The sequence below is a fragment of the Glossina fuscipes genome, unplaced genomic scaffold (genome assembly GCF_014805625.2).
Source record: "Glossina fuscipes isolate IAEA_lab_2018 unplaced genomic scaffold, Yale_Gfus_2 60994, whole genome shotgun sequence".
NCBI classification, from domain to species: Eukaryota; Metazoa; Arthropoda; class Insecta; order Diptera; family Glossinidae; genus Glossina; species Glossina fuscipes.
In genome coordinates, this window is record NW_024003248.1 from 1 (window position 1) to 9781 (window position 9781).

Genomic DNA, 9781 nt, shown 5'->3' on the forward strand with positions numbered 1-9781 from the left:
AAAAGAATTTAAAAGCGTACATACCGAGGTCGTTCACTGAGAGATTTGGAGTTATTCGAAACATCCCATGCACATATAGTGTCAATGATATAATTAAAAACGCCGTATCCGATATCCCGATTAAGTCCGCTGTCCGTTTCCAAAGAAGAAATCCCAACAACAAAGACGAGTGGATTCCCACAACCAGCATCAAAGTTGGCTTCAAAGGGAGGGCCCTCCCTAAGGCAATAAAATTTAATTATCGTAATCTGCCGGTTGAATACTTTGTACCCACTTTAAAGCAGTGCTTTAAGTGTGGCAGATACGGTCACGTATCTAAATTCTGCAAAGCTAAAGAGAGCAGGTGCCTTACCTGTGGAAAGTCTCCGAAGTATGTAAATTGTGAGGCGATGAAGTGCTTGTCCTGTGGCTCAGGTGAGCACAACGCTCTCAATAAGTGTTGCCCTAATAGGGAAATTGAATTAAACATCAACAGGATAATGGCGATTAAAAATCTTCCGTATAAAGAGGTCAAAGAGAATTTTTCCGAAAATTATTTCGAATGTCTCGATGACAACACTTATGACGGCAATTTCCCTCCACTGGGGAACACGTCTGCAATGTCGACCAAGGATGATAATCAATATGCCAATAAAATCTTAACCAAAAATAAATACAATGCTGTCGTCAAAAGAAAATTGGTTCCCTCCAAATCTCTTATCAAATCACCCACCAAGCCTTCTCCCAATACACCCCCCAAGTCGTCTGGAACAAGCCTTCTTGGACCGAAAATTTCAAACAACTATTTGCGGTCTTCAGAACTTGAAAGATTAATTCTCACGATTCAAGAAAGTATCCGTCCGATGATCCCTCACAATCTTATTAAAGAATTTGAAGAAAAAATGTCTGTCTGTGCTATTTCTTGGCCCGTTCGAGCATACAGTACTGCGAGGAAATCCGCTGGGGTTCTTTCTCAAGTTTCAACATGACAACCTTTTTACAATATAATATTCAAAGTGTCCGACGTAACCTATCTTTTCTAGATTTTTACTTAAACTCAAACAAGATTGATTTTTGTATCTTAAGTGAAGTTTTTCTGAAAGATGAAAACTGTTTCGAAGTTAAAGTTTCGAATTATGCCTCAGCCACCAAATGCCGAAGTGATGGCTATGGTGGTGTTAGTATATTAGTTAAGAAAGGTGTCAATTTCAGACGTATTCCCTATAACTCTGCCGTTGACATCATCATCAGTCTCGATGTGCAAACCCTTCGTGATGAGATTCAGAGATTATGCGACTTTCTTGACGGTGAACAAAATGTGATTCTAGCTGGAGATTTCAATGCAAGACACCGCCTGTATGGCGATCAAGTCTCTACCAACAAAGGCAAAATCCTTGTAAATGCCATCAATTCCAGCAGTTTCAGTGTCTTAAATAACGGCAATACTACCTTTCACTGTAACCGGAGCGGTCGCACGGCGAGCAGTGTCTTGGATCTAACTTTCTCGAACTCAACTATTTTATCTTTCAACTGGAACACGTCCAATGTTTCCATTGGCAAAAGTCAGCACTCCCGCATCATATTCCACAGTTGTAACAATTCCGTCATTAAAATAGAAAATTTCATTTCACGCAACTTCCTTATGGACCGTCTGTCTAAAGTTGATCTTCCTTCTGATTTATCATCAATTCAAAGTGCCTTTCAGTCTGTGATCATGTCTGCTAGAACCAACTTCCCTGACATTGAGTCCTTCTCACCTAAACTTTGGTGGAATCCTTCCCTGTCAACACTTTTCCGCAAATACCAAGCTGCAAGAAAAAAAATGAGTAAATATGCCAATCCAGCCAACTGCATTGAATATATGAAAATACTGAAAGAATGGAGGTCTGCAGTTAGAAAGGCGAAAAGGGCACATAGAGCCATCGCTATTAAAGAGTTATGTGGTAACGGCAACCCACGTTCCTTCTGGAATTATATCAATGGTCATCGACATTCTAGTCGAAAATTAAGCGGTTGTGCTGTATGGAATGACCGTGATAATAAAAAATACTTAGATATGCTCAAGAGCTACATTCCAATTGTTAATCCTATTACAATGCCTTCAATTCCTTTTAGTAGTATCAGTAACACACTCTTTTCATTGCATGAGCTAATGTATGTTTTACATTCCAGAAAGAGAGCTACTGCTGCAGGTTGTGATGGAGTCAAGTATGACATGCTGACAGCATTGTCTGGAGGAAGCTTTAGCATGCTTTTGCATGCAATTAACAACTGCTGGTCCACCAACTTTATACCCTCTGATTTGCGTTGCATCAAAATAGTTCCCATTCCCAAGCCAGGGAAAGACTTAAATGATTTAAGTAGCTTCAGACCAATTTCCCTAATATCTGTATTCAAAAAAGACCATCAACCTCATGGTTAAGGAGAGACTAACTGCTTTCCTGAAAACTAAGAACATTATTCCAGCTCGGTCTTACGCCTACGCCAAAAAAACGCAAATCTACGAATATGTGCGGTAATGAACTGTGTTTTCTCATAGCCAGCTTAAAAAAAGCAAGGAAAATGGTTGTCATGCCCTCCCTGGACATCAGCAAAGCCTATGACTGTGTCAACTTGATTAAGCTCGGTAGAATTCTCCTAAACTTTTCGATTCCTCTTCAAATGCGGCTGTGGATACTTAATTTTTTATCGAAGCGTGTGTTGGTGATGGGTACCGAAAAAGTTGAAATATGCGGTGGTATCCCACAAGGCAGTTGTTTAAGCCCCATACTCTTCAATTTATACGCAGCTTCTTTGCATGATCTTCAAGATGACAAAACTCACATTTTTCAATATGCAGACGATTTTCTAATCATATCTGCGGACTCGTCTTTTCCAGCAGCTGTCAATAACCTCTCGATGAAAGCGAACTTGTTTTTCGATGCATGCGCTGATCTTAATTTATATTTTAACCCCAGCAAGACAAACACTATCTATTTTGCCAAAGGTTCTAAACGTGAAATCAGACTTCTTATCAAAGGTACCCAAGTTAATCAGGTAAAATCTCTTCGATTTCTTGGGAGAATTTTAAATGACAGCTTAACCCTTCGTGGGCATTATGAAAAGGCGTTCAAAGATTGTCAGTCTGGATGCAACATCATCAAACTCATGACAAACAATCAGGCAGGCTTGCCTCCAAAAAATGCTTTGACCGTTTACAAATCTCTAGTCAGGTCCAAAATTGAATTTGGACATTCCATATACTGAAAAACGTATACAAGCATTTGAAAACCGAATGTTGAAGCGTTGTACTGGACTGACCCCCTCAACTCCTCAACATATTCTCAATGTTATATCTGGTGAATGGCCAGTTTTCGAAAGAGACCTGATACGGTCACTTGCAGCTATACTTTTTGCTATCAGAAACTTCGTCATATTTTTGATAAGTTAGATTCAATTCCCCCCTTGAATTTCATTACCAGCAAATGCAAAGTCTTCATGAACATTCTCGGACCGATCTCTACCTCAAAACAAAATGTCAACTTCTCTTGCATAAGGTTGTTATGCCAAGAAAAACTCTTTTTTTATTACAACAACGGATATGATATATATGCCACTGACGGTTCCGTCGGACATGATGTGTCTGGCTTCTCGGTCGTAAAACATCTATCTGAAACAATACTTCGAGTCAAAGTGGAAGAGGAACTTTCCTCTACTTTTGTTGAGTTGCTCGCCATTCGACATGCTATCATGGTTGCCATTTCCGAAGGTATCAGACGTTTTGTTATTTTTTCCCATAGCAGGTCAGCTCTACTTCTAATAAATAAAAGAGATGCAGAAAATCAATATGTGTTTGACATTCACATGACGTTGCACGAATCTCAAGTGGATGACTGCCACCTCGTTTGGATACCTGGCCACTGCGGCTTTTTTTAAATGTAAAAGCCGACTTTCATGTAGGGAGAGCTCGTGTTGATGGGACAATTTTGTCCATCAAATATACTCCCAATGAAGCAATTCGGGCAATTCGCAACCACATCCTTCAACAGCTAAACGACGAATTTAAAGTAATCGCGCGCGTTAAATCCAATCGTTTTTTCTATAAATTAAAGCCCACATTTCAATTCAAACCCTTCTCTGTATCTTCTTTTAATTCCTGGGAAATCAAAATTCTTTATAGACTCATGAGTGGTCACACTTATGACAAAGTTTATTTAAAAATGATTCGCGCTATACCATGTGATGTTTGTGAAGTTTGCAATGTTGTTGAGTCTGCTGAGCATCTAATCTTCAGATGTCACAGGCTTGATGGCATTAGAGATTCCTTTAGCTTCTTCAAGTTATATGGCTTTCTCCTCGATCTCTTTGCAGCAAAAAATGTACGTCATCTCGGGGAACTAACTTTCTTTATTAGAAAATCTAATTTGTCCTTTTAGATTTTTTTTTCCTCTTCTTTCCTTTTTTTTCTTTCGCTTTTGCGTTCAATCATCTTCTATTACCATAGCATTCCTTTTCGTTTTCATCCAAAGTTTGCAACACTGTTTGTGGTTTGACTTTCAAGAACTCAACAAGCACAATTACACACACATACAAAATTACACTTAACATGCTGGCTCAAGTTATTACGGCCGTTCTTTTTTTTGTTACGTTTTGTACATAATTGTGACCACAAATTACGACAGTTTATTATCTGGACATATAAGCCACATATCTATTGGCTTAGTCCATCTCCATTCAACATACCAAAAAAAAAAAAAGTTCATATGACCAAAGTGGCCAATGAATTAGTGGTAAGCAAACGAAATACAAAAAATTTCTATGGTTTTTGTAAATGTGTTAACTTTCTTATCATACTTTTCGTATCATTAAAAAGATTGCTCATATGATCAAAGCTGAAATAGCGTAGTGCTAGAAATATAGTTACTCTGGTTCATCCTAATTTGGGTTACTCAGGACTTAATTCGATACTGTGCGCAATCTACCTGTCATTAGCATCGTTTTATATTTACTTTTCTTTTATATAGGTCTGTTTGGAAATTTGTGCTCATTCACATATGGACTTATTTACCATACCTTACACCACGGTCAGTCAAGGCACTAGTACGAATAAGAACAGCTGTGACTGGTATTTCTTCAGCTGGGACATATGGCCACAGCAGTACATGTTCGACTCCTGTTACTATTCGCGGACAGTTTAACCTTTGTGGATAATAACACTTTAGACGATGGAAGCAGAAAAAATGTTACTGTCGTAATTTCAAATAATAGCTACAGACGAGAAGCAGCTTTAGAGACGGATGAACCTAGGTCAAGCCTTCCGCAAATAAATGCACAGAGCCCTCCTACGTATATTGGTGACGAATCTGATGAGTCAGTAATTGAAATCTCTGACGAAGAAAAGGATAACGAAGTGGTAGAAGCTAACATAGGCACAGTTGCTAAATCCTGTCAAAAAAACACTGCTCCGCAAACAACATTCCAAATTCTTAAGGATATAAAAGCTGGAAGCCTTATGAGTATATCCTTCGAAAGCAATAAAGAAAATAGTTACGATTCAAACATTGAAGCGTTTGCATTACCTTCCACAATCTAGCTAATCGCATGCAAAACCATTGCTACTTTGACTCGGTGATGGTGTACCGCTACTGGGGTTTTCGTTACTTGTAATTTTTGTTAGCTCCTCCGATAAGCAAACGTTATAGGGTAATTCCGCTGGTATGTGTTGTGGTGGACTTCGATCGTGACCGATTTTCATAATAACCGATTGTGTGTGCAATTGTTGTTGTTGTTATTGTTGGGGTGTTACCAATAATTCATTAGCCGCTAACGTACGTGGCGGTGTTATGAGGGGTGTGGGAAATCTTGATTGCTGTTGCTACATTTGTTCACTATCTATTCTAAACAACAATTTAACGGTATATCTTGTTGACTGGATGCGGCCTCATAAAACACTTCCGGCCAATAATTATCATAGTATGTTGGCGGTGTTACCGGCAAATAGCTTTAAAATGTCTCTTTAATACTACAGACTTTGGATGTCAGTTGTATTAATAAAGTTGGGTTTATAACGTTTTTTTTTCCTTGCGTGCCTTCTGCTCTACTAAAGTGCCCGATTTGAGTGGAAAGTCTAAGAGTGACTGTTCCATTTAACCATAAAGTGACTTACACACTACTTTCACATGCGTAGAAACATACGTACGCATACACATTTCAATTTTTATAACCTTAGATAACAGTCGCTTAGTGAAAATTTCGGGCCTTGAGTTAATCTGTCTGGCCTCCTCAATATATATTTATTTATCTATTTTTTTTGCGATGACCTGCAGCCTCCATATAATAAGAATATGCGTAAAAATATAAATCTGTAAACGTGCCCCGTTCCACAAATACAATCAAATAAAAAGAAATACTCGGTAAACTCGTAGCAAATATTTATGTGCACACATATGCATGTACATACATACATAACATATAGACATTTTTATTACTATTAGGTAGGGGGAATAAACCGTTACTGTAAATAAAGAAGAAAATTTAGATACTAAACAACCACAAATAACTTTCGTATCAAAAAAGTATCCCGGCGACGTTCTGAAAGTTACATTAATCATCAAAGGCCCAATAATTTAAGCGAAGATGATGGTGAATTGCAGCATGTAAATGAACCTCGATTGGATGATGAACTAACAACAGCTGCATCAAACAGAACGAAAGCACTTAAATCATGCCTACGCGGCGGCAAAAATAAAGCAAACATACGTCAACAGGTAGCGAAAATGCGCCGACACTTACAATGTTCCCAAATGTTTGAATTGATATTAAACAAGAATTACAAGATTTTTTGGCCTATTTAGAGCAACGTACCAAATCAAAAGATTATTCAGATTCCGAGAACGGTGTTTGTGGTAGTTCAATACAAAATGCTATGCACGCAACACGTCAAGAAAGATCAATTGTCCTCTTAGCTGCAAATTCATGTCAATTTAAAAAAAAAAAAATTTATCTTTATTGTTATTACTATAATTAATTTAGGCAGACAAATAAATTCTGAGACTAAACTATTAAAGCACTTGCATCTAAATCTATCGGTTTTATTGATCACTCTATCGCACTTTGAACCCCACAATCATTGAGTTGAGTTCCTTTACCTCCACTTAGGGAAAAATTCTAAATATATAACTTACTATGAATAACAGTTTCTTAGATTGAATGCCTTTTTTTAGCAAAAAAAAGACAAAAGTCTTGCAATGGATTTCAAATAAATATCTACAGTCTGTGAGTTATAGTTTTGGGTAAAGTAGAATGAACGTCGAGTAAAAAATGAAGTAAATAACAAGTTTGCCACGAAAATCTACGTTTACTTTGCCAATTTTTTTTTTACCATACTACTGCTAGGTTCTAAGATCTTGTTCTAGTTATAACATCCCACTAGGACATGTTTATGGCCAAGCAGTATGAAAATGAATGAGATGAGTTTCAAGAACAGGCTTTGAAGGATCTTAACATATTTTTAAATCTGAATATAGATAACTTCAATTTTAAATTTAACTTCAATACAAGATCGTGTCGAATCTGATATAGGTTTTGATGACTCTCAAGTAATGCTTAGACCGCCGCCTTTTTGCAATTCGTAATGTATGCCGCGGCATTGATATTCAATGCGATACAGTAGATATAATTATGAACGCTGCTTTGTGAGGCTCGCGAAAAAAACCTGAAGAATCATTTCGCAGAAAGTTTAAACTCGGTACGTTTATCGTCAACCAAGAGTGATTCAGCTGCACGTTTAAAAGAGTTTAAATGATTTCATTACCAACTTATATGTTTCATTGATAGAGAATCGGCGATTCGTACAATTTCTTACGTGCCATTAAATGTGATAATGAAGGTAAGTAAATCTATCACTATAACTTTCACTTTATTACGGAAATGCCACTAAAATAAAAAAATAGAGAGTAATACTTTTTTCTATAAGAAAATAAAGTTTTTGAAGTGTTTAATTGCGTTTTGGATTAATTTTGTGCACTTGGGTTTGGTGCGGCTTGTTTAAAAGCAACCCAACCCAGTGTCCAATAGAAACCAGCTGATAATAAAAGTGTTGGTGAAGTGCCGTGCAGGCTCTCTACAAGCCACAACCACCAGAATCAAAGGTGCAGCTTACCGTAAATGAAGATGTTTCGGTGTTTTAAAATAAGGAATATCGAAGATACAAGTTTAATTGAGAGAAGCTTTTATATCACAAAATTATAGAGAAAGAAAACCTCTTGATCTTTGTACAGATACTTGTTGTCATTCGACCTGCCCAAACCAACAAAACTGAAGTTAAAGTCATTTATTTTTAAAATTTAATGAAAAATTGAATATTATTAGAAAAAATAGAATGAAATAGATTTTTTGATATTTTTATTTATTTATTAAATTTTTTTTTTGTTTTTTTTCTATTATTTTTCTATTAATATATTAACTGAACACTTTGTTGTCAATATTGTGGCTATAATGTGTGCTTGATCGATTTATTGACTACTTTGCATTTTATTGAGAATTTAAATTGTATTACATCTTCTTTTAACCTATTCTTATGATTTCATGCACAGCTTTCAAGATGCGCTCCATACGTTGCGTTGTCGTGAATCATAAATAAATACTTTGCAGCGTTTCTAAACATTTTAATGGAAGTAGTCGAAAATATTAGGTGGGCAGAGACAGAATTCGAAATACTTTATTAGATATGTCATCTTCAAAATAAAGTATTTATTTCAATTTTGCTTTCATTTATTTTGTTCATTATTTTTCTCTTCCTTTCGCTTTTAAATAAATATTCTATTTTTTCTTTCATTTTATAATTGAATGTGTCTGTGTTTTTGATCTAGAATTACTTTTAGTAATTATTGCAAATACATGCATGCATATACTAGTATATATATATACTATATATATATATATATATATATATATATATATGTGTGTGTGTATATAAAACTACACTATTTGCATTGAGACAAGAATAAAAATTGTAAACATTAATTTAATTGCATCTAATTGTTTCTTGTTTCCAATATATGTATATATATATATATATATGTGTGTTCTTTTGTTAAAGAACAAGTAAGAAAATCTTGTTCGCATTAAAGCGAATCTTTGCTACCTAATGATATAGTAAACGCTTAGCTTAGCTTTGAATTACACTATTGGCTTATTAGTATGTGGATTGCAATTATTTTTTTGAAATTCATTATATATTTGCGGTCTCCTGTTACGTAGTATAGAATAGTAAGTAGTTTGTAAAAAATGTAAGGAAATTCTCCTTTCTACCTTTTAAACTTGATTTGCGGATGTCAATTAGTGACCTAAGTTCATTTTCTTTCTGCCATTTCAGAACACATTAAAGACAGGCGGACGATCGAATATGTTTAGAGTTTCATGCTGGCAATGCCTACATTCGGTAGACCAAAGTATTTTCAGTCTTTAAAGAAATTATTCAGACTCTTTTTCATTTATTCAGTTCATCTCCATACGAACCGAGTTATAATCTTCACTATATCTCTGCAGTATGTACTACATCAATTAATGAATACCTTTTGGAATCTGCCGGTACACAAAGTACATAAGCTATGCTCGTTTATGGTGCCTGTGCAAACTAAACATCTTATTTTTATATATTTATTTTTAATTTCATTTCAATGTTAATCGCATTACTTGAAAAGAAGTTAGTAAATGCATCTCTTTACATTGTTTTCAATAGAAAAATGATTAAGACTGGCAGTGATTTTTATTACCCTGTAAATTAGATCTTTTAAGAACTTTTGTTCCTTTTTTTTTTTTT

General features: G+C 35.7%; 1 protein-coding gene and 1 pseudogene across 3 annotated transcripts; both read left to right on the forward strand.

The window, feature by feature from the left end:
* The first annotated feature begins 4645 nt into the window (after positions 1–4645).
* On the forward strand, positions 4646–6565 carry LOC119643468. 3 transcript variants are annotated; one of them, XM_038042818.1, is made up of 3 exons: positions 4646–4748; positions 4832–4927; positions 4983–6565. In XM_038042818.1, the coding sequence occupies exon 3, from the start codon at positions 5105–5107 to the stop codon at positions 5549–5551; it is 447 nt and encodes a 148-aa protein (XP_037898746.1). In that variant the 5' UTR covers positions 4646–4748; positions 4832–4927; positions 4983–5104; the 3' UTR covers positions 5552–6565. The 3 variants fall into 3 exon arrangements, with proteins under 3 accessions (XP_037898746.1, XP_037898747.1, XP_037898748.1); XM_038042819.1 differs by having other exon boundaries at positions 4832–6565; XM_038042820.1 differs by lacking the exon at positions 4832–4927.
* Positions 6504–7592, forward strand: LOC119643467 (annotated as a pseudogene).
* Positions 7593–9781: the final 2189 nt, after the last annotated feature.